The 25,309-nt window shown below is 39.2% G+C and overlaps 1 protein-coding gene across 4 annotated transcripts; it reads left to right on the plus strand.

Moving 5' to 3' along the window:
- CPSF6 (cleavage and polyadenylation specific factor 6) lies at positions 1-25,309 on the plus strand. Of its 4 annotated transcripts, none has more exons than XM_066992832.1 (11): positions 1-158; positions 7,808-8,017; positions 9,903-10,006; positions 10,773-10,918; positions 11,631-11,804; positions 12,799-13,303; positions 14,527-14,619; positions 15,554-15,669; positions 16,015-16,168; positions 17,181-17,375; positions 24,891-25,309. In XM_066992832.1, exons 1-10 carry the CDS (start codon positions 99-101, stop codon positions 17,368-17,370), a joined length of 1,752 nt encoding a protein of 583 aa, XP_066848933.1. In that variant the 5' UTR covers positions 1-98; the 3' UTR covers positions 17,371-17,375; positions 24,891-25,309. The 4 variants fall into 4 exon arrangements, with proteins under 4 accessions (XP_066848933.1, XP_066848944.1, XP_066848948.1 ...); XM_066992843.1 differs by having other exon boundaries at positions 17,184-17,375; XM_066992847.1 differs by lacking the exon at positions 14,527-14,619 and having other exon boundaries at positions 2-158.

The following is a 25,309-nucleotide window of genomic DNA, read 5'->3' on the forward strand; positions in this document are numbered from 1 at the left end:
GCGCGGAAGTGACGCCGCGGCCCCTCCCCCTCCCGGCGGCGGCGGCGGCGGAGCCGGGCGCGGCTGGCGGCGGCCCCGAGGCGCGGCCGGGCGGGATCATGGCGGACGGCGTGGACCACATCGACATCTACGCCGATGTGGGCGAGGAGTTCAACCAGGTACGGGCCGCGCCGCGCCGCACGGAACGGCCCCGCGCGGCCCCTCACGGCCCAGCCTTCGCCGCCTGCAGGGCCCCCAGCGCGGCGCCAGGGCCCGGCCGGGCCTCCCAGCCGCCATTGTTCCGGCGGGCCCGCACCGGGAGGGGGGCGGGGGCGGCACGGCACGGCACGGGACGGGACGGGACGGGGGGAGCGGGGCCCGGTGGGGAGGGGAAGGGAAGGGAAGGGAAGGGAAGGGAAGGGAAGGGAAGGGAAGGGAAGGGGGCGGCGGAGCGGGCCCGGCCGCCGGCGGCAGCTTCCCCGGTGGGCACGGAGCGGGAGAGGCCGCGGTGCCGCCAGCGAGCGCGTTCCCTCCCGCCTTCCCTCCCGCCTTCCCTCCCGCCTTCCCTTCCCCTCCCTCCCCTTTCCCTCCCTCCCCTCCCCTCCCCCCCCCTTTCCCTCTCCGCTCCCGTCCCCTCCCCGGTGCCGTTCCCCGGGCCCCCCGGTGGCGGCGGGCAGCGCGGCTCCCGCCCGGCGGTGGCGGCGGGGCAGCGCTGCTGCTGCCATTGTTCGCAGACGGAGCGAAAGCAGCAGCTTCCCGGCCGCTCGCTGCGGGGGAGGCCCAGCGAGTTGCAGCTTTATTCTGCAGCGCAGGGGAAAGAAACTGCCCTCTGCTTTATTTATTTATATATTTTTTCACTCTCGTTATTCTTTACTTAAAAAAAAAAAAAAAGAAAGACGCAGCTCTTCGTAAGAGGAGATTTGTTTTGATGAGGAACCCGCGCAGAACTTCCGTGGGTTACAAGTCGCCGACTTTTCCAGTTCTTTTTTGACCCCTCCTCTTTCCCACCGAAATCCGCTGTTTGCGTTGGTTTGGCGTGCCATCTGGCCTGCTTGTGAATCTTGCCCTTCCCGAGGTTGTGTCGCCCCAGATTGCATTGTTCCTGACCTAGAACGCCAGCAACCGCGCACAAGTCCGCTTTCACGGGTTTACCGGGCTTACCGAGTGGTGCACAATGCCTGCCCGCCCTGCAGAGAACTGGGAGACAGATAATAGGTTATGGAATTCAAAGTTAGTCGTGCTAACAACTTAAAACTATCTTAGGAAACTTTATTTCTTTCAGTATTTATCGATAAATTAATTCAGAAGATGAGTAATCTCCTAAAGGCATACCGTAAAGGAATGCCATGCCAGGTGAGCAGAGGATAAGAGAAGACCGATGTGCTCCTTGTCTACATGTGAAAGTTTCTCCCTTGTAGCTGAAGACCCGTTATAGGAATTTAAGTGGGGGTGAACCTTAGCACAAATGCCATTTAGCATAAGAGTAAGTCCCATCAGCTTCTGTATTAATTTTGGCTTTGTTTTGGTCAGTTCCAGGTGAAATACTGATAACGAATCAGGTTTTCCTGAAAAACTAATTTGAATCCAGTAGTGTTTTGTTCATGTATACGGAAGCCCTCGAAGTAGAACAGTTTATGGCTGTAAGCGTAGTGCACACGCATACTGCAGAGCAAAACTGGTGGGGATTCTCTGTGTACCTCGGTCCTGGTCTACTCGGTGCTGGTTGGTTTTGATATCACCTGAAGGCTGATGGCATAAATGAAGACAGTCTTGTGGTAGTTTAGCTTCTTCCTGCTGTGAGGGGTTCCTTTTGCTCTTTTCACCGTGTTCACCCCAGTTGCTACCCTGCTGGGGCTGCATTTCTGCAAGCAGATGCTTCCTTGGTTCGTGAGTCGTGCAGAGTAGAACGTAGGGGTGAGAAGTAAGAAGGGACTAGTGCCTATTTTTTCTCAGCTTGGCTCTTTTATTTCATTTTTGTGAAAACTTGCTGCTTATTCTCTTCCAAGTTTGATTTTTGAGACGTTGGTGTTGTCTCACGACCCGCTCGGTTGAACTGTATTACATTAAAATAGAAAGTTGTACCGGGGGAGATTGACACCTCTGCACTTCCCCATTTCCTTCTGAAAAGTACGAACAAAAGCCGGTTGTTATCGCCTACGGTGTTACTACCTTTAATTCTGAAGTCGTCATGATAGGCCCTCTTGAAACTTCTGTTCATGGCTTCTGATTTGAAGCTGACAGCTTAAATTGATGACACGGAAGACGTGGTTCAGCATAGCTGTGCAGGGGTGAAGATGGCAGTTGACAAATGCTGTAGGGAGAAAACGATGGCGACTTGATGGTAACTTGGGTAGCAGGCATCGTATGGGATGCCGTGTTTGTCAGGAAAGTTTGCTTGATATGTAAAACAATCAACTGTTGTTCTTGAGTTCTGTGGTTCACTTAGTAGTCATTTGAGTTGGGCTGCAGCGACCCTTTCCACAAGTTTTGTCTGTAACAGGGACTGAAAATATAATTCGTCAGTTCTTTGGTCTTCTGTGGACAGTAGAACTGTATGTATAACAAAGCCAGGACAAAACTTTTGGTGGGGTCTGTAGTAAGGAGATCTTTTAGGGTTTGTGGCTTGATGAGCTTCCCTTCGTTGCTCTGTCCCGTTCTGGGCCTCGAGGTGCTCGTCCTTGGGGCTCCTCAGGGATATTTTTAATGCCTTTGTCCGGGAGGCGGGAAGATGTTCCACTCGATTAGCACTAAATGAACCACAGGTTAGAAGGGTGAAATAAAGACCACAGGCCACGAGGTTACAAGCTGGCTGAACTGAATGAAAGCTGAGGACTGGCTTGCAACCAACTGTAGGTTGCAAAGAACTGGCTGACTTGACTTGAAGTCAGAGCTGTTCAGTGAGGGCTCTTCTTTCCATCCCATCTGGAGCTCATCAGAACTGTGTGTCTGGGTGCCTCTACCCTTTCATTAACTTATTGTTCATCATCATCTTGTCCTTGTGCTTACAGCTTTACTCAGTTTGGCTCCCACCAATTGCGTTTCACTTTTTTTCAAATTGTATTTCCTTTTTTGGATAATTTAGTGGACTCATTTTTTATTTTCTTCTTTAAGCTGGCTTCTCCATCCGGCAGTCCTTCATATTCAGTGTAGGATCTTGTGCAGAGGCAAGCTTCAGAAATGCAGGACTCCCTGCACGCGTAGCTGGTGACCCATGAGGAACAGGAATTGCACGGCACCTTTCACTTTGACCATCTCACCAGACACGGTACACATCCGTGCTGCACATGAGAGCTGCGTTACTGGCGCACAAATGGCCGAAGCTGGCACCTTCTTGATGGCAGAAGACCTCAGAAAGATTAGGGGTGCTTTGGCAAACGTTAGGGTGTGTTTTTGTGCTCAAAAGTGCGGAGTTTCGGAGCACAATACTGAGATAGTGAGCATCCCTGATGCTCTGATCAGCTTTGCTTTTCCCAGGCTTTTTCCCAGGAATACATGTGAATACACACATAATTAAACTATTTTAAAAACACACGGTATTTACTGCCAGCTTAAGCAGCATGTATCTCTGTTTTACTGTTACATCATCTGCTTGATCAGAAAGATCTCTTGCTGTGGAAAAAAGGCTTGCTTTGTTTATACTCTGATAAGTACAGTCGCATTGTGGATTTATCTAAACATGCCTTGAAGAGTTCTAGTTTGATAATTAAATACTAACAAATTAGAAATGAAAGAGTTTTGACTTTGTATTTTGTAGCTGGCTAATAAAAGCTGTTTAGATGGAGTAAGCAGCTGAGAGCCTGAAAGCCTCTGTGACTGCGGAGCCCTAGGAACATGTTACTCTCTTGCCTCGTTGTCTAGAACAGCAAAGAAAAGACTATTTTGTCTAATACATAATAAAAGCTGAGAGTGGTTGGGTCCGTAGACTAAATGGGAATCGTATGGCCCAACAAACTTGTCCCCATCGTAGATGTTCCTGCCACAGACAGTGTCTTCTTTCCGAAACACCAAGGGCCTGCTGTTCTGTTAGACTTCCAGTTTCTGCGTTCAGGCGCTAATCAGAACCAGAAGCATTTCTGCCTATTCCTTGTGATTTTTTTTTTTAGGACTACCACGGTTTTTTAAAATGAGGTTGCTAACGTGTATTTAGAGTTTTTGACTACGTGCATTATAATTTTGAATTGGAAAAAGTAGTAATGGAGAAGGTGGATAACTTGCTTTTTATTAACTGAGTGCTTTTTTCAGAAAATAATGGTGATTATTTTCATGAAACCTTGTCACTTCTGTCGCCTTGGGGATGTAATTTAGCGTTTGACTCAAATTGAACAGAGGGAAGAAGCAAATCTCAGAGATGCATGTACTGTTCAGAGAAATGATACCCCCAAAAAATAAAGCAGCATTTTCCAAAACAGCCTTGGGTAAAGGGAGAGAGAGACCAGTTCTCTGCTGCAACTCAGAGTATGGCTGCTAAGTTTCAAAAAGAATTAACGCTTAATTTGTCCCTTCTGCGGATGAGCGTGACATTCCATGTGTTTGTCTTTCATTTCTGAATATTGCAAAACACTGCAAGCGTAATTAAAATGTAAAATACCGGGGAGGGGCTGAGTAACTGGTAGTGTGACAGCTAGTCTGAGTTTTTGATGGTGTATCTTTCCAGTGACCTTTTTGTTCACCCAGTCCCACTCGAGTAGCACTGAACGGGGAATTTCAGTCCTGGTTTTGCAGAGCAAATGATCTGATGTTTCAGACAGCAGCCTGTTTCTTAGCGTGTTTATCTGCAGGATTGTGAATGGCTGTAACTGAGCAGAAATCATTTCTTCTCGTGCTTGCTCTTCTCTCAACTGCGGAAGTCAGGTTATGTCAAAGCCAGCCCATGATATGGGTGGCACGTTTACTTCTCCAGCCTCAGCTATTTGGGCAAGGCTTCCTGTATTCTTTCTTACTCATCTGCATCTAGGAGAGAAGAGTGTGTTGGGGTGAGTTTCCATGGTCTGCCTGTGAAGGAGGAAGGGGTTTTTGGATCTTGTGTAACAGCCGTTGAGCCATCTCGTGTCTCTTCTATCTACACCTGCAGTTGCTGACTCAGATCACTCTTAATCATCTAACCGCATGCCTTGTTGACTGGCTGCTAACTGAGAGGATTCCATGCTGGCTGGCTGCAAAACCAGTGTGATGCGAGGAGAGATTGTAGTGAGCAGCATCAGGTTTGCTGCTGGGTCTTTGTTGAGTTAAATCAGGGCACTGATGCTGTCAGACAACCTGACAAAAAAGATTGCATTCAACTCGCAGTGCCCAGGTAATTCTCTGTCCTTTGATGGTGACCCGAAAGCCTATGTAATAGAAACTTGATCCATTTCAGAGGAGTTTCTTGCTGCTGAGGAGGTGCAGCAGAGCTGTGGACTGCTGACTGCTCTGGTAGGTACTTTGGCAATGCTGAGCTCAGCCTCCTCAGAGAGAGAGGTTGGTGTACGTCTGCCGTAAGACCGGTGGCTGCTTGTTTGGATCTGTCTACCAGGACTAAATTCTACTTCCCTGAAGTCATCACCCCCACACAAATGGCTAGAATTACTCCACGTTCAGGAGAGGATTTCCTTAATTGCCTTGTGACATCAGCCGTAATCTCCCCGTCAGATACCGTGTTCCAGCCTGTCCCAGGCGGTTCTTTGAACCTCCTTTCATTAATTGTGATGATAGGAGGAATCAAACTGACAGAGGGCTGGGGCAGACTCAGTGAAAATACGAAACTCTTACTTAATGTGGCCATAATAAACTTACCTTAAAAGACATGAATTTTCTGTTGAAGTTCAGGGTATGTCGGGCCCGTGCAGTTTACTGAGGATCAAAACTACTTGACTGATGATACCAAAACTTTGCATATCTGGTTTTGTTTATTGTAGGGATATCCTCTTGGCAAGAGTAGCAGTTGATAATGAATGTTTGTATGCCTTCAAGAGAGCTGATCATGTGATGATGATCGTGAATATAGGAGGTTTTCAACCAAGATTGCTGGCTTTGCAGCCTGTTTTCTGTGAAATCCGAGTTGATTCTCTCCAATCACCGTATCTGGAGCTATTCTATCTAAGATGGTTATGTGGGTTTCCAGATGCACATTCACAAGATAGCAGCCCCTGAAATATCTCCAATACCAAAACTCGGTGAAGCAGTTTCTGTTCTGGATCAGCCTGGAAGAGTCCAGGAGCTCTCTGCAGCCGTTTGAAGCACAACCTTTGCGTATGGCAAAACAACTTTCAAAAGTCACTGTATAAGCTTTGAAGGCTAACATTAAACACTGCTAAACCTGTGCCAGTGCCTCACCACCCTCATAGTAAAGAATTTCTTCCTTTTATCTAATCTAAACCTACCCTTTTTTAGTTTAAAGCCATTCCCCTCATCTTATCACTACACCCCCTGAAAAAGAGTCCCTCCCCAGCTTTCCTGCAGGCCCTCTTTGGGTACTGGAAGGCCGCTGTAAGGTCTCCCTGGAGCCTTCTCTTCTCCAGGCTGAACAACCCCAGCTCCCTCAGCCTGTCTCCATAGGAGAGGTGCTCCAGCCTGCTGAGCATCCTCGTGGCCCTCCTCTGGACGTGCTGCAGTATATGATGAGCATGGTGAATGACATTGTGTAAGATGACAAATGGAAAGTATCACGAGAAGTCTTTGAAAAATAATTCCTTAATGCAAATCTACAACACCTATTCATTCCTGTTTGGAATTAAGCAGTCCCACTGATAAAGTTTACGCTGATTGTTTTAAAATTGTTTTGCATATTTTTGTTAAGAAGATTCTCTTTTACTCTTCTCTTACTTGTCCATCTTCTGTGATGAGAGTACAGCTGCCTCTATAGTAAAAAGCAGTATGCCTTGCTAGTAGTGCATCAGCAGACTGAGGTACTTGGTGCTCAGGGCCCTCCACCTTCCTAATGTGCTGTTTTCATGGTCTGTCTCAGGCTAAATTTAGTCTGGTCTTTTGGACCAAATATTCCTTCCATGCTTACAGTTCAATATATCTGAGGGGACCGCTGGTTGATTTTGACCCGTATGTTTGCATTTAGCAGGTAGTATGCAGTTGCCGAGCACAGGACGTGGAGCTTTTGGAAAGAAACTCACATTTCCATTCCCTCTGGAAGGAGTCTAGTTCACTTGGACAGAACTGTGCTGTAAACTGTACCGACTCAAGGGAGAAGGGAGCGATTCACTCCAAAACCCCATGATAATTTTCTCAACCAAAATGTTCCAGAGGCAGCCTTGATGCTGTAGAATAGTCCCTCTGTAGCCTGTGAATAAATAAATGTTTAATACGCGCAAACCCAAGGGTTTATTAAATTTAATGAAATAAAATAGAATTCTGGCCCTTTCTGGCCTCTCTGTGAATGAGGAGATAAAAATGAAGTTAGGAGTGAAGTAGAAATCTGAAATACAGGGTTTATCAGTTTGGTCCTCTTGAAGCTTGGTCTGTTCATTCTACCAAATGTTGTGATAAAAAAAATATTGGTGGAACCTTGCATATTGCTTTTACTTGCTGATGTCTGTAATTCTGGGAGCAGGGCTTGTGTCTTTTGGGTTTTCTGTTTATATTACAGGTTTGAAAGCATTGTGGTGCCAAATACTAGTTGGAGGTGGTATTTGTTGGTTTTTTTTTTGGTTGTTGGTGGTTTAGAATCCATTAGAAGTCATAAGAATTTGGTATATTTTCATGGGGATGAAAATGGATGTGGATGATAATGTAAAGGTGTTGGGTCAAACTAACTGTGTCTGTGGAATGTTGTCAGAGTATTTTGTTTAGATTAAGTTTTAAGAATGTTAAAGATAATTAGGTGCTTTTTGTGTTTTAGGAAGCTGAATATGGTGGACATGATCAGATTGATTTGTACGATGATGTAATTTCTCCGTCTGCAAATAATGGAGATGCCCCAGAAGATCGTGATTATATGGATTCTCTCCCACCATCAGTTGGAGATGACGTAGGTAAAGGAGCTGCACCAAATGTTGTCTATACGTATACTGGAAAGAGAATTGCCTTGTACATTGGAAATCTGACTTGGGTAAGTACCTTATTACTATTCGGGTGAAGCCAGCAATTTGAAAATTGTGAACGTAATTCTTTGTAAATATTTTTTTCATTTAAGAATTGTTGTATGAAATATTAAAAGTGCAGCGAAGAAAGTGTTTTTTTCTTTTTTTACCTGCAATTTAGTGAGTCTGCCTGGAGCTGTCTTGATGTCTAAAAATGGGTTAAATTTTCAGTAAATATCACCTTTAAAGTTTTCTCTGCTGTTCTAAGTGCTCTGAAGGGATATTTGTGGTACCACCATCTTTTCAGAGAACTGAATGAAAGAGAACAAGCTTAAACCATCAAATATCTTATGCTTGGAGATGCTTTACGGCTACCAAACAAACCTGTTTTTAAGTAATCCCTTTCTAAAGTTTTTAGTTTTAAAAGAAACTAAGATTCTCTGGGATTGTCTTGAAAATACTTTTTGCCTTTTTCCACTTACTTTTTCCAGATCAGTGACTCTTGCAACAAAGCTGTTTTCACGTTTGCCTTGAGGCTTATTTCTGCAGTCTCGGGAGTAACAGTAACTCACTGAACTGCAGTTGCCCTTAAGACAATTACTTTTGTCAGCATTAAAGTATTTTAAAATCAATTGCACTTAATCAGAGTGCAAGTAGCTGGTCAGTAGCTAAATTAACTGGAGATTGTCTCTCTTTACCTGAAATCCGGTTCTGCCAAAGTCCACACATGCAAAATTTTCATTTGGTTTTTTTTTCCCTTCCGATGAAATTTTTACTAGTGATAAGCTTGAAAAAGAATGCTTTGTGGATACTTCGGTGTTCTTCATTAATTTTACAGCATCCTAATTTCAGAAGCTAATAGTTAAGTAAGGGAGTAATTGTCTTAACAGTTGTACTGCTCTAAAGCACATGAACAGAATCAGCCGAACTCATCCAAGTCAAATGTCATGATTTCTGAAGTAGATAGGCCAATGTACTGTTATTTGTACCTATTACTCATTGTTTGCCTTCACAAATGGAGTTACCACAAGCACATTTGATCATTTGAGCATATAGTGTATTTGTTTCGTTTGTGTTTAGATCTCAGCAAAGTAATTTATTAAAGTTTTAAAAGAAGCCTTGATTTGAGGGAGGTCAGATAAGTAGTTGAGAATCTTGAAAGCCTGCTTTGCAGTTTCCATACCGAATTTAAAGAGGTGATGGAGTTACAGAAGTAGGAAGAAAACTATGAGTATTAATGTGTTTTAATTTGTTATACATCCTTGAATACCCGTGAAATTGTTGAATATTACGTAGTAACTAACAGGAAATTAGAGCAAGTAGGTTGAAGTGAAAACAGTTGTTACTAACCATAGGTTTTGTGCTGGTTTTTCCATCTTTTACTTGTAAATCTTGCTACTTCTGTGCAAGTAGTATCTAGGCTCTCACTAATCAAAGCTGTCTTAAAGAGCACCAGTTTAATAATAGGGTGTTAAAAATGGACTTTATGTTTGGAGATGGAATTGATGGGGGAAAAAAATGGACTGGATGTCCAAAAATGTAACAGTTATTAAAATAGAATCAATCATAGGATCGTTTGGGTTGAAAATAGTTCAGTTTAAGCCTGATACTCTTGAAAAAGTGCTTTCAGCAAAGTTAGTCAGATAAAAATGTTTTTTGGCGTACTGTAGCTGGTACACTGTGTGGTGGGACTGGGGCAACGTAGCATATGAGGAAGTGTGCACTTCTAAAACTATGAGAATTTTAAAATGTCAATGACTGCTCTGTAAGAGTCAGAAAATATTGGCAACCTGAATAAGGTATTCCTCTTGACAGCTTGCACAAAAAAAAATAAAAACATGTAAAACTTGGTTGTCCTTTACACGGTGTTATAGATAAGTTTTCGTAACTGAATGTTTAAAATATATTTTTCAGTGGACAACAGATGAAGACTTAACTGAAGCAGTTCATTCATTGGGGGTAAATGATATTTTGGAGATAAAATTTTTTGAAAATCGTGCTAATGGCCAGTCTAAAGGGTAAGAACTTGTCACTTCCTTTTTCTTTAAATGAACTGATGTTGGGGGAGGATGGGCATCGGGAAGAGTTCTGATTTTTCATAACTGTCAGTATGTAAACTGATTACCTTTGTTTATTGATATCCAGTGATGGTTGGGTTTATAATTTAATACTAATGATTTAAATTCCAGATGTACATTTTATGGCAGTATTATGTGTCTTACTGTTTAGTAAGTTACATTTTATTGGTGATGTTCATGAAGACTCTTTTCCTAAGTTTCAGTTAGTGTGGTAGTGATAATGTTGTTCTTCATAATGTAAATACAGTTTCCCCTTATCCCCATTACTGAGTCATTTTGAAATACTTGATTTTCTATTAACTGTTAAAAGTGAGTGCTTGAGCTGATTTTTCACTGGCAGTCTGATCTTCCATGCATGACTGCCTTTGTCTCTCCTTAGTACTAATGGCAGTAGTAATGAGAACACAGTGAATTCGTGATAATAACTTGATCATATTCATTCATATATAGTGTGTTGATACTCTACCAGAAAACTGCCTTTGTTATATATTTTGCCACGTGTTGTACTTGCACTGTGGTTCTTCATATATGTCTTAGAATGAGTTACTTTATCTGTCTTTAAAACTGGGCTAAGATCTGTGAAAGAGTTTCTGTATTTGGTTTTCAGGTGTCCTTTTGCTTACTCTGTTAAACTTTTTTTTTCATGAGGCTTTAGGATATCCAAGGAATGGAAAAAATGCAGTGTAACCTTTTTTCTTCCTTTCAGGTTTGCCCTTGTGGGTGTGGGATCAGAAGCATCCTCCAAAAAGCTGATGGACTTGCTGCCTAAAAGAGAATTGCATGGGCAGAATCCAGTTGTAACTCCATGTAATAAACAATTTTTGAGTCAGTTTGAAATGCAGTCAAGGAAAAGTAAGTCTTTCTTGTGTGCTGTCTTGGAAAAATAGAAGTTTATTCCAAAAGCTGTACTGCATTTTTTTCAGCATCTGGTAATTTCTGCGCAGCTTAAAATAGCTATAAAATACTTATGTAAATGAATTTCCAGCTTTGTTAAAAAAAGATCCTCTAAAAAAATCAATATATTGAAGGTCTGTGGTTGTAGCAGGAGATGGCACTTACTGGAAGAAGATTGCAGCTTTGTAAAACTTTTGTCTTACCATTGGAGAAGGTTTCTGAATTCCTTCTTGTGAATTTAACTGAAAGCAAACAAAAAAAAAAACATGAGAGTATTTAGAAATTTGACATTCGTAGGCAGATGAGACTAAGTTCTCGTGTCTGGATAAGTTGCGCTGTGATCGGGTGGAGAAGAGATTCTGTGTTGTGCTTTCCTACAGCACCTTGTCTTGTGGTTTCTAGTCCAGTGTGTGGCCTTGGGCTGCATTAAAGCAAGGACTGCCAGTCTCCCCAGTTGCTGTTCCATTCGTATGGGGATACTAGAACACTGCCATATTTTAGCAAAGCACTTTTTCCCTCTCCACCCTGGCCCCTTATTTTCTTGGGTACAGAGGAACAAGGTGGTGCTCATGAAGTTTTGCTTCAGTGCTACATAAAACTTTGGGCTGAGAATTGGAAAGCTTTAACCTATTTTGACTTACATAATTACACTTTTGCTTTTCCATTGCAGCCACACAGTCTGGCCAGATGTCAGGGGAAGGTAAAGCTGGGCCTCCAGGAGGAAGCTCGCGAGCAGCATTCCCACCTAGTAACAGAGGGCGAGGCCGTTTTCCTGGTGCCATTCCAGGTGGAGACAGATTCCCTGGACCAGCAGGGCCAGGAGGGCCACCACCACCTTTCCCAGGTAAAATAATTAATATGTGGGGTTTTGGTTTCATTTCTGTTTCCTTCTATTAAAGCAGTGTAGTTATTTGGGAATTACAAAAATCAAGGCAATTCACTTAATATGCTATAATGATTGTTCACTGCTGGATTGTAGGTGTCTACCCTACTCCTTTGTTGAAGCACGGAGTTGTGCTTCCTAAATTAGCTAGCAAGTGTTTTTAGAGACATTCTTTATAGTGTGTCAATGTACATATCTTTTACAAGTATGAAAAAGATCAAGGTAAATCATGTTACAGAGTAGGCTTCTGTTTACTCTGGTGTAGTTCGGATTTTCTGGTTTGCTATATGGGGTGAGAATACGTGTGTTGCAGACTGGATAGTAACAGTGTTCTTCATTACATTACAAATTCGCACAAGACAAGAATTTAGCTTTGATTTGTGCCCAGTGACAGGTCAGTTAGCAGGCACTTAGAATGCCAAACATCAGGCTTGCATTACAGTGAAGTTCTCATTTCACCTTCACTGTTTTTTAATAGACATCATTCTGTAGTGGATTTCCTACTAGCAGTCGAAGGGACATAGGTTGAAAAAACACTAATGAGGACCTGAAAGTAGGTACGGTAAATGTAGGAATGTAGTAAATGTTCTCCAATATAGCTTTTCACATATTTTTAATAAACATTATATCTTATGCCCCATATGAAAGGCAAGCTGTAGGTGTAAGTAGGGTGCAATATTTTTTGTATTTTTTGTAAGATTTTTTTTTTGATAGCAATAGCAACTGGTTACATGATTTTTTTGGTCTGTTTTCATGTTATTAACATTCTCTTTAGATGTTCATAATGAAGTAATTATTATAAATTTACTAAGCTACTGGACCCCAAAGTGCAAGGTATGCATGCCTTGCACAAGCTGCAAATTGTTCAGTGAGGGTTTTCTGTTTGAGAACAAAAAGTTATTTCACTAACTCTTATTTCTTTATATTAACTTTTTTCTTTTTTTCTTTTTTTTAGCTGGACAAACTCCCCCACGTCCACCGTTAGGTCCTCCTGGTCCACCAGGCCCACCAGGCCCTCCACCTCCTGGTCAGGTCCTCCCACCTCCTTTAGCTGGACCTCCTAATCGTGGTGACCGTCCACCACCACCAGTTCTGTTTCCAGGACAGCCTTTTGGTCAGCCCCCGCTCGGGCCCCTTCCTCCAGGCCCTCCACCACCAGTTCCAGGCTACGGGCCACCACCAGGTCCGCCACCACCTCAGCAGGGTCCACCTCCACCTCCGGGTCCATTTCCCCCTCGTCCACCTGGGCCTCTTGGGCCGCCCCTGACTCTCGCTCCTCCTCCACATCTCCCTGGGCCACCTCCAGGTGCTCCACCGCCTGCACCACACGTGAATCCAGCTTTCTTCCCCCCACCTGCCAATAGTGGCATACCTACTTCAGACAGCCGTGGCCCACCTCCAACAGATCCGTATGGCCGACCTCCACCGTATGACAGAGGTGACTATGGGCCACCTGGAAGGTGAGTGCTTTTGTTTTAATGTGCTTTGTAGCAGATTTTATGCCTTGTAGGACACGTTTGATCTTTCTTTTTAAAGCAAATGTTAGTTAAAAGTAAGAAAAAAAAAACGGAAGGGATCTAATCAGTCTTCAGATTTGCTCTGTTCACTTCTCAGTGAAATAACTCTAAGAAATATGTTTGTAGCAGTAAGAAAATCCTAAAATGCAACACTAGTAATCTTACTTTCCATTTTCAGCTTTGAACTCTTTGTCTTCACTGTTTGTATTTGGCAGTGTCATTATTCCATGTGTACTACGTGTTAACTTATTATATCACTTCGTATCAGTAGCTTGTGGTTGTGCTTCTGTCTTAACTCAAAATTCTCACTTGTTCCTTTGCCATCTTGCTTTGCAAGCTGTCATCTTAGAATACTTTGGAGTTCTCCTCCTTGAATATGTGCATTTGTTGAGTATGGTGCTATACCATTTTCATCTTTTAGTAGCTCTGCTTGTCTCTTTCCTTAAGGATTCAATTCAAAGTTAGTCTTTGTCTCAAAAAACAGGTGGGAATTTACTGCAAGACTTTTATCTTCCTTTCCTGTTAAGCCCCTTCTGGTAATTTGGTACAATCTTGCTGTGTTTGTAGCAGTGGCCTTTTCTGTGGTTAATCCTATCTTGGACAGGGTTTCTGAGTCTCTCTGACTTGACTTGTCAAGTGTTTCACATAATTTGAAACGTCTTTTTCATCTGTGCTTTCAAGCATCTATGTCTGACTGCTGTTTCTTAATTTTCACCATATTTGTATTGCTTAGATCATCTTGGGATAAATTGTAAGAAAGATACCTTCTGCGTAGTTACATGTGGATTTTTCACTTGTGATTTTACTGCTATTGAGAGAGACTTCCCTTACCTAAAATGTTCTCTGCACAGGCACTTTGCTTTGATTCTTTGTTTTACATATGAGCACAAAGTTTAAAAAAAATCACAAGCATTCGTACATATTATGTTATTACAGAAACTGTAGAAATTCAAGCATTTGGCTTAATTGCCTGAAATATAATAAAGATAAGGTGGTTGGTTTTTTTTTTTTTGATGGACAATATCTAAGTTGTCTGCAGTTGATAGCATGGCTGGGGAGGGAAGGAGTGGGGATAGGACAGAATAACTTACTGTCCAGTATTTTCATTAGTAATGTTAAAACTATCATCCATAACTATTTAAATTGTCATTAATTATATATCATAGGCGTTTCACTGGAAATAACATGCCCATAAGAGAAAAATTACATATTCCATTCTATGGGAGGCACACGAAAAATAATACTCAAAACTCAGGGAGGTATGAATTTTTAGACATTTCCTCTTATGCTAAACTGGCTATAGGATCTTGTTCCACTTCTTGCACTTAAGAGGATAGCATTGCTTATTATTCTGCATTTTCTTTCTACCGGAAGAACTAACACTATTTTAGAAATATCAAGCAGTGGGGGCAGTTTAACAGTCTCAACTTTTATCTCTTAACACGTTTCTTCAGATTTTCTGTATCGTTCAGAGACTGGCTAATAGGATGCTGCAAAACTTCTGAGAACAATTTCGTGTAGGTTAACTTCTCTTACTTTGTAATCCATTTATAGGTAGCTAATAATTAAAGTGTAATGAGTACAAGGATTCTTGTTTATTGCTTTTTCATTACAGTGACCAATTTGTAGATATATTTGAAGTACCTTGAACTTGACCAGAAATAAATACTAGAATTAGCTGTAAAATGTTGAAGTGTCATTTGGATAATATATTGTTTTAAAAATGACAGCCTATAGTTGCTTTTCATAAGTTATAGTACTCTGGTCTTACTTAAGAATCTGGAAAACGGTATCATACAGTTCTGTCATTTTCATAAGAAGATTCCTAGTTTTGCTCAAAGTTGCGTTGTCCATATACATGTATTTCTACATCCATTCAATTGGGGTAATATCTGCTCACATACCTTGAAGGATTTTATGAAAATGATAAATATTTGTAAAGCACAGTTTCAAGTGCTGCTGAATCTTCAAAATAGATGGGATGAACAAGAATAATTTTTTTTTTTTTTTTTTACCTTTTTTAAGCTTTCAGGATTTTGTACTGTAACATGGTCCTTAACACAAACCAAACCCAGATCCTGCTTTCTTTTCTGTTTGTCACTGCTTAAAGTTGTGAACTTGGATTGTTAAAACTGCAATGATAACTCCTTAACGTTTTCTTAATCTTTTAAATAGTAGTTTTATTACTTTCAGAGAAATGGATGCTGCAAGGACACCTCTAAGTGAAGCAGAATTTGAAGAAATCATGAATAGAAATAGGGCGATCTCAAGCAGTGCCATTTCAAGAGCTGTATCAGATGCCAGTGCTGGTTAGTAAAGCTTTATTAATATGCTTTCTATTCTACCTAGCTAAAAAGAGTTTATAGTTTTTCTTTTAGGAAGCCTGCAGCCTTGAAGCCGCATCTTTCTGATGTGGCTTTCAGGAGGCTGAAGTTCTGTGCAACAATCTTAGGCTGGTTTTGTACTGTACTCCAGCTGATGTCTGAGAATGCTTTCTGAGTACTGATCTGGACAGTATTTTAATGCTTAGTCCTACAGTAAATGATCTGGATGGTTATTGAAGAGAAGACATCCTGAATGGTAATGTTACTACAGCTACAATTTTTTGTTGTAGTTGGTATAATTTTCTCATAGTGATTTTATATTGTTTTCAGGGGACTATGGAAGTGCTATAGAGACCCTGGTAACTGCAATTTCCTTAATTAAACAGTCCAAAGTATCTGCTGATGATCGTTGTAAAGTTCTTATTAGCTCTCTTCAAGACTGCCTTCATGGGATTGAGTCCAAGTCTTATGGTTCTGGATCCAGGTAAAACTTTCCTCTTCCATCTGCCTTTGTGAAGGGGAAGGTGTAGGGCAAGACTAGTTCACAGAGGAGAAGGAAACTAAGTCATGTGGGAAGCTTAGTGATTTGCTCATCTGCACAAGAAATGTGTTAAAGAACCAAGTATGGATTCTGAACTTAAATAATCTGCCTTTTAATTAATCCTGTTTTTAAAATTGTTCTGACTAGTTTTTTAACTCTTAGTTTTTAATTAGTATCCTTTTCTACATGGTAGTATTGCAGCGTGTAAACTTCAAAATTGATTTTTGCTTTATCAGTTAAGTTGTCCAGTATATAATTTTGATAATAATTTGCTATTGAAAGTTGATGTAGAGGGTACTTGTTGCCAGTTTTCATTTTGCTTAGAGCAAACTTTCTCCACACTTATCACAGAAGAAGTGTGCTTGAGTTGGGAGAAAAAGGTTGGCCAGAATGATTTTTTCTGTTATTCTTTATCATGCAATCTAAAAATTTTAGAGCAAGTAGATTTGAAATGTATGGACTTGTACTTAGTACAGCTTAACAGCCTTTTCCGAGTTAAGACAAACACCAAGCCTCTATTTCATTTGGATGCTGTAGCAGTAGCGTAGTTCACTTTGAATGATAAAAACAGAGACAGCTGGTTTTGGATCATACTTTCAGTACCCCAATTAGCAGCCATGTTGTAGGAATCATTTAATCATTTGAGGCACAGTACGTTCCCCCAGCTGATCTCAGCTGTCCTCCATTTTGAAAATGTACTTTCTGACTTTTCCTTGATTATGAAGCAGATTACACCTATTTGTAACTGGTCTTAGTCATCACCACCTTCCATATCTTCCATGTTACACGCAAAAACATCTCTGCATCGCAGCGAAGAGTTATTTCTCTCACATCTGAGGAGATATTTCTCTCATACACTTTTTTGATCCAATTCTAACTAGTCAACAGAATACAGAATTGGCATGTGAGTGGCTTGTGCTTTGAAGAAAAAAATTAATGAAGTAATTTCTTTTAGAAGACGTGAACGATCCAGGGAGAGGGACCACAGTAGGTCACGAGAAAAAAGTAGACGCCACAAATCACGTAGTAGAGATCGCCATGATGACTATTATCGGGAAAGAAGTCGGGAAAGAGAGAGGCATCGTGATCGCGACAGAGATCGCGACAGAGAACGAGACAGAGAGAGAGAGTATCGCCATCGTTAAAGAAGGTGAGCATTTGTTTTGTGTTCTTTAAGTTTACTGTTACTGAATTACTAAAAGTGCTCTAGATCTGGGATTATTTACACCATTAATGTCTGCGTTTAAATGGTCCTGCAGAACGTACTGAATTACTTTCTTCTTTTAGCATCTGAAATGAAGTCAGGTAAGTAATGACAGGTAACTCTGGGCTTGGGAGGGAGTATTCGTGTCATTCTTTTCTGCAGTTGGCATGCCTTCTTTTTAATTTTAGATGGTATTAATGTTTGTAATTTTTATGAAGTGCAATCAAGACATTTCTTAGTAAGCAGTAAGTCAGACTGATGTCTGCTCTCTTGTAATCTTAAAAGATCATACGAAATTTGTTTGTATTTATCATTTGTATTCTAAAATAAAAAAAATCTAGTTGTGTGAGGACTGCAGCATTTAGTCCTTCATATGTCATGTGGGGATTATGTCTGTGTAGGGAATGTGTACATACAGCTGCCGTCCTTGCACTAGTAGATTCTTTTTGTTTCAGTGAGTTTTACTCAAATTCAGGAAATGTAGATAGACTTTGCTTGTTATTTTCTAAAATGTGGCCAGTCACTTTTCTGTCTTCTAGCTAAATTTAGGTGTTATCTTCAATAAGATTTATGGTTGTTTTTTCCCCACCACCCTGCTTTTTCATTCCCTCCCCTCTCTGACAGTAAAGTCATTTTCTGAAGACTAGTAAACAAATGTACAACACAAGGGTTGGTTCTTTTCTGGTTGTTGACATGCTAAAATGTTCTTTTATGTCATGTTTCTGGAGTCTTGCGTGCATCAAATGTCTAGGTAGCTACAGAGTAGCACGATAAATAACGTTTTCTTTGGTGTACTGCTGAGAGCTTTAAAATACATATATGATGTATATAATGTATATCACATTATATGATGTACGATTTTGAGGATTGGTAATTTGAGCTGCTCACGATTCCTTATATTTGACAATAAGGGGAGATCAAAACAAAACTACCTATTTTTGCCGCAGTAGTCTTTTCTGGTTTTAGAATTTCCCACCACATCCACATTCAAACAGAAACCCAGCAGATTTGTCTGTCTGCCTAACTTCCATTTCTTATGTCTACCCTCAAATGTAGTTTCCAGATTTGCTTATGGCATTTATTCATGGAAGTTCATTTGCAGAAGTTAAACAGAGCAAAGTATATTAGAAATCACATAAACTGTAACTTGCTCCTAAGTAAAAATATTTCTATAATTTCGCATTATTTGAATGTCAGTTTTTCCATGCTAGGCTTTTGTGTCACTGATCCCTTCCGGAGAAAACAAAATCTGATATTAAATGCACTTGTCTACTGAGTGTTAAGTGGGATATTGTCTTGGGTTCATATTCTAAAAAGGCAGTAATGGATGTTGAGAAGGGGAGTCAAAGGCTTAAATACGACGGTGAAACATGACAGCTGAAATAAAGTTGGCAATAGTTAATGCCACTTTCTGCCGTCAGAAATGGAATGATAGAAATAATTCTGGAATGGCATAAAAATAGCAACTGTTGTTCTTAATTGAAAAAACGTCAGAACATAAAAGTACAGATTTAACGAAAGTAACTGAAGTTGCTCTTGTTGAGCTGGATTTTTCCCTTTTATCATAAATTAATACTTGTGAAATTTGCCAATAGTTACTAATGGAAGGTAACCATTGAGCTGAATGATGGATGCATTTCCAGAGTTTTTTACTTCTGTTGGAGTTGAGCAAGCTATACTAAAAATTGTTAATCTGGAATTTAGGGCAACTGTTTTACCCTTGACATGCTTTATTAATATAGCTTTCATTTTTGTGTATTTAGACTATGGTGCATGTAGATGTGGAATTTCTGTGCCAGTACAGATTCCCTACCCTGTCACCCCAAGAAAGCATGTCCAATACTGTTAGGTTGCTGCATTTTATAACTTCCAAAGCACAATTTCAAAAAAAAATGAAACTGAGATTTCAGTCTTAGTTCAGGTGGGATTTATATATACAACTTCTTTCAACTTTGTTGTGTGCTGGGTCTTCTGTTCTTTCAGAGGAGTTGCATAGGTAAGATACCCTTGCACAAAGAAAATAGGTCCTAATAATTTGGTTTAAAGGACAAATTTAGTATTCCTCATGTAAATGAAAACATTTGGTATTTTTTTAAAAAGTTAAGTTGTAAACATTTTGTCTTGTTTCTGTCTTAATGAAGAAAGGCTTTACTGTAGTTTTGTTTATATATATATATAAATACATACATAAAAACGTACAGTGATCTTTTGGTTTGTATGTTTCATTTTCACCAAGATGTATGTTGCCATACATTTTTTTTTTGTTTTGCTCTTTACGTTAATTAATACTCATAAATAGATTTAACAATCTCAATCACTATATATATATCAGCAGTACTGGGAAGAGTTACTCCCCATATTACTGTGTTTTATCAGGTAACATGAAGTTGCCTGTGTGCCGGCACCCTATGAATGGCACCTATACTTCTTATTTCTGTGTGTACCTACAGTCATAAATGTGATACTGTACTGGCATATTAAAAAAAAAAAAAGTGAAAAAAAGTGTTACACCTAGGTTAGAAGGATTTTAAAGGTCCATTGTGAATATTTTTGTATACAGTGAAATTCACTTTGTATTATTGTATTTACTTACACTTAGAGATGGATTAAATTGGAATAACTTACTAAATGTATTCATTATAAAACCCTATTAAAAAGTTCAGATGTACCATAGCAGGTATTTACACTTCTGTTTGTACACTTTATGATTTAAAATTAAATTCTCGCAAGATTCTTGTGTGCCTTCGCTAGAGTAAGGCTTCACATGCATTGATAATACATTCTACAGAATTACTGTAACCTGAATGTTTTCTTGAAACGTCTTTGCACATAGAAGGTATAAAAGAGAACAATAGATTTACAAGATAAATGTCTGACTTGTAATAGTCCAGAAAGCTAAGAATCCAATAGAATGGTATTCAGAAGGATTAACAGTAAAATGCATGTGTACAAACAGAATAGTAATGTAACTTCATCAGCATGAGTCCTGATTCTTTTTTTAAGACAGATTTTTTTAGTTTATCTGATACTCAATGATGTACTTCTAGCTGATACATTGTCCCAATCTTAATCTGTCTGAATTTCTATAACTACTGAATGTTAAGTTTTTCATTTTATGTTTTTGTTATTGGGTCGTTTGATTATTTCCTATTTAAACTGGATTTGGACTGAATTGCAAAGAAAAAATACACTAACAATGTAACAGTTGATAATGTATGTAGACTTTGTATTCCATATTTTGTGGCTTTTCTCTGATTTTTCTATTCTCAAACCACTGTAAGCAAAATCATTTAGTCTAATGTACTTTGAGGCTCATATGCTTCTTCAGAAACTGCTCTCAGGTCTCTGAAATAGTTTCAGCTTTGGAGTGGTTTAAGAACTAACATGGTTGTAATTTTTTTTGTGTTGTTAAAAGGGGAAATGGTACTTGATAGTTTTAAAAAGGTACATTATATTTTGCCTGTGTAAGTAGGAACTGTCCTGTAACTGTGTTAGCAAACATCAAAGTATGAAATTAGCCTTTTAAGAAACCTTGTAGATAATAGAAAAATGCCTATTTTTGTAGGTTGTTTTTATAATAAGCTTCTAGTTAATAACTGAACTTCAAGTGAATCATGGTAGCATTGTTCAAGACCCTAGTTATATACGTACATGTTCAGGATTATTCTAGATCTGATTAGTATTGAGCTATTATGAACATTATTTACCTAATCTCTTTTTTTAATGTGTATTTTTCGAGGAAGCATATATGTGGGGCTGGCATTTTTCGTGTGTTTCTTAGCACTCATCAGAGAACTCATGCTTTGTGCATCTGATTCAATACTTGAAATCCACCTTAGAGTGAAGGAGACAAGCAGTGCCTCTGTTCTATATGCTTCTTAAAGTCTGTTTTATGGCTGTTCTGGGGCTTTACAGAAGCATATACATTTTTTGTTAATGTTCAATATCTTCTCTCATTTCCTTAAGGGTGATAAGATGGTTTGAAAAAGCAAGTGAACTGAAAATCTTATGTTCTTATGACTTTTTCCTCAATGAACATTGCTGTAATTTTGTTGTCTTCTGAGGTATCTTAAGACACACGTTTTTCTATTCCCCACAGCCTGCTTTTTTCTTTTTCTGAAATCAGTAGTATTGACAAATTTGAGCTGTATGGAAGTTCCTCAAGAAACTTGTCTATAAGACATTATAATATTTGAAACAAATAATTTTTACTTGCAAGTAAAAACATTGGTTTCATACAGCTTTCTCCAAAGAATGAACGTTTTTTTTTTTTCCTTTTGCTCATTGTGGTTTGAGAACTAACATATCTTCATGCAAAAAAGCAAGAGGGAAAGATCTTCATTTTATATTTTCCTGTGGCAGACAGATCTACCTTTTATGTCTTCCTCATATATTAATGTGAAAAATACGTGTCAACCTCATAGCATTTTAATTTGTAAAGTCAAGATCTGGTTTTTGAACACACCCCTCTGTTCATCAGTTATCTCTGGTGAGTAGATAGGCTGGGACAGTAGGAAAAGCCGCATAAAGAAACAAACTGTAGCTTGGGTTCGTTCTCTTTCTATCCATATAAAATTATTTATAGAAACAAGAAATTGTTCAGTCTTAGTGTAGAACTTAAAATCAATGCCAAAGCGAAGGTAACAGGTAAGTACACTAATAACAGAGGGGAAAAATGAAATAAGTAGAAGAAGTTGCTAGCGGTGGTAGAATAGGTAATTTGTACATGTATGGTGGACAGAGACTGATACATAATTTATGTGCAGAATGACAAATACAGGGTCATGCTTAAAATTCATTCCTGCTCACTGTATTATAGCTAAAACATCACAATACTTGAAGGTGTCTGACAGTCTGGGATCTAGATAAAGTTAAAACAAATTTTGGCCTTCAAGCTGTTTTTTTTGTGGGGTTTTTGCTTTTGTGTATTTTTGCTTTATGTATAGAATACAATAAAGGACAATTATATTCATTCTTAGGAGCTGTTAGGATATGATTATAAATATGTCATGCATTTTACTGAAATGTGAACATTTTGTGAGATTGAAATTCAGTCTGAAAATATCAGATAAATAACTACACTTATAAACTTGACAGATGTATGCACATACAGCTTTAAATTACTGTAGAATTTTCACACTTCTGAAAGCTGTTTAAAGCTTTCATATGCTTATTTGGATGATTGGAATTAAAGGAAAAAATCAGAGTTGTTACTGCAAGATGCTTTATATTTATATGATATCTATTGGGTTTTGGTGTAAGAGTCTGGTTGGGGGTGTGAAAATGCTCAAGTTGCATCTTGCATAAGTATAAAAATGTTTGATCCCTTAAGTTCTGGGATTTCGTTTCTGAAATGTTCTGGCATAAAAACATAGCTTTTAAACCACAACTTAACATTAATTTAACAGAGAAGTCTGCAATTTGGGTTTTATTAGTAGAAATGCTGAGAAACTGATTGCTGTATGATGTTAAATTGTACAAACCTAATACGTGCTTGGGACAGATAGCTCATATGAACTTGAGGCAGTTGGCAAACAGCATTGCAAAGAAGGCTTGACTACAGATTCGTTTTTTTCAAGTTGTTTCTTACTTCAATATTCTACTTGCTTGTAGAATACTGAAAAGGGCCGTTGATGAAGGTATAATCCATACAGATTAATTTCTTCCCTTTGGAACTGCAAAGGTTCTGATTTTGCCCACGTATAGTGGCAGAATATTTGGAAACAAAATTTACCCCACTGTGGATTTTAGTTGGTCATGTTTTTTAAAAAAATAAATAAATAAAAATGAAGGTTTATTGTGGTGCAGACCATCTTAAGAGCTCTATATTGACAAGTACTAATCCTAAGTACAGTTTATCATGCATTCCTTAAAGTTCCTGTAGTTCCCGAAGTGCCCTTACAAATCTAGCAAATTATTCCCAGGAACTGAAGCTTTCTTATGCTAGTATTTTAAATTATATATACGGTGCTTTGGATCTGTTAACTGTCGCCATAGAAGTGATAAAGATCCATAATTCTTGCCACAGCAATTGTATTATGAGAGCAGCAAATTCTGACATGCAGACTCACAGCTGTCATACACTGAGTTTCTCCACTAAAAACCTGAAATTCTCTGCTGCGTGCGCTACCTTAGCCCGCAGCTCTGCATAAGTCTGCTTGTGGGAGGAGGCAGCGCTTTGTCACTTAGCTACTGAAAAAATAGAAGTACCTAACACCTGTGGAAACTTTGGTCTCTGATGAAGAAAGTTCACCCAGAGTAGTTACTTGTTGATACATGGATAACTTGAGAACAAAGTCTGCAAATAAAAAATTCCACTTGCTGCTTCAGCCTTGAACTAATTTACTTGCATACTGTAATGTATACAGCTTAAGCTCTTGGTTATATGCATTTTTTAAAGTTATCATTAATGGTCGTCTTGAGGAAGGGAGGAAAAAATTTGTCGATTATACAAAAATTAAATACTTTGTTTTCCCAACTGTTTTGCGAATATTATAAAAGCCGAAGAATGTTTGACAGCTGTGTACTGATGTATGTTCATGAAATTGCTCCTCTAAATGTCTGTTTTTCAAATGAACAATCTAATGTGTTGGGTTTTAAACAATTTGATTTAAATTCTTTTGAAACTATCGAATGTTGAAATTGTGAATTATTGATTAAATGAAGCTAGCTAATTGTTTTGTAATGGAATTCAACTGAAATCCAGTGTATGGAATTATACCATCCCAAGTATTTTGTGAACTCTTTCCGTAATTAACTTTGAATGGTGTGGTTCCTTATTTGCCAAAATAGTTGAGAGTAGGGATTAGGGTTTGGGTTTTTTTCCTAGGGCAACTAGGTGAGGAAACCTGCAGATCTGTGTTGTATTATTATCTGAAGAGCGGGTTTGTGTGGTTAAACTTCAAGAGTGTATTTTTAGATGTGAAGCCTGTCCTTGCTACTAGGTTGAAAAATCTGAAGTATTGGTATCAGATTCTGTGCACTTTTAAATGTTACTGAGCTGTGAGCCATCCACTTCGTTATACAATCAGTGCATTATTTAAATGTCAAATCAGTTTAAATCCTCTGTAAGTGGGCAGGTAAAAATGTAAAACCTAGTTGTGGCAAATTACCTTACATGCTTGTTCGTTTATTCTTGCAGAGTGCGTACTTTAGGAAATATTCTATATAAATGTTTCCATCAGTCACAGGAACAGTAGCTATTTAATCCTTTACCATTCAGTACTTCTAACTGTGGAATTCTTGTTCTTTCAATTTTGTTGTACAACAACATCAATTTTAACTGCTGTATTAGAAAACAATTTCTTGCACAAACAAGTAGCTACTGATTCCGGGTATCTTGTGTTAGTTTACATTATGGTGAAGTAGATGCACGACTTGTGTATGTATAGATAAGCCAACAATTTTCTGTGTATTATGGGGACTAGCAAAATCTACATCACAAATTTTGACACATTACAGCTGAAGGAAGAGGAACAGCGTGCAAGACAAGATACGTTCTTCAAGGAAAGATGCTTGTCCAGCAGTTTGCTTCATGTGATTGAACTGAGCCTGTAAGGATTCATGGATAAAATGAACAGGAATAGATCTGAATAAAGCAAATCTGCATACATGGTAACCAGTAGCTCTTTTACTTTTTTTATGTTGCTTAACTGTTTTATTTGAGGGAAACCTGTGTGATTTAAACCTTATAGCTTTTGCAACTTTATTACTGGTTATATACATTTGGCAATTATAATGTGCAAGCAATTGGAAAAAGTCAAGTAAATGCTTGTTTTTATAGTAGTTTGTTCATGTTAAAATGTTCATATGATAATGTCTGTACACAGCACCACTTTGATTACAGTAGATGTAGTGTTGTAATAAACTGTTTAATGGGG

The sequence above is a fragment of the Anser cygnoides genome, chromosome 1, assembly GCF_040182565.1.
Source record: "Anser cygnoides isolate HZ-2024a breed goose chromosome 1, Taihu_goose_T2T_genome, whole genome shotgun sequence".
Lineage (NCBI taxonomy): Eukaryota > Metazoa > Chordata > Aves > Anseriformes > Anatidae > Anser > Anser cygnoides.

What these genes read in the sequence shown, in the direction of transcription:
- CPSF6 (XM_066992832.1), top strand. Translation starts at nt 99, where the DNA reads ATGGCGGACGGCGTGGACCACATCGACATCTACGCCGATGTGGGCGAG. An exon ending in GCTAATGGCCAGTCTAAAGG is followed by an intron (nt 10,007 to 10,772) that starts GTAAGAACTTGT and finishes TCTTCCTTTCAG; the next exon opens with GTTTGCCCTTGTGGGTGTGG. An exon ending in TCTTATGGTTCTGGATCCAG is followed by an intron (nt 16,169 to 17,180) that starts GTAAAACTTTCC and finishes AATTTCTTTTAG; the next exon opens with AAGACGTGAACGATCCAGGG.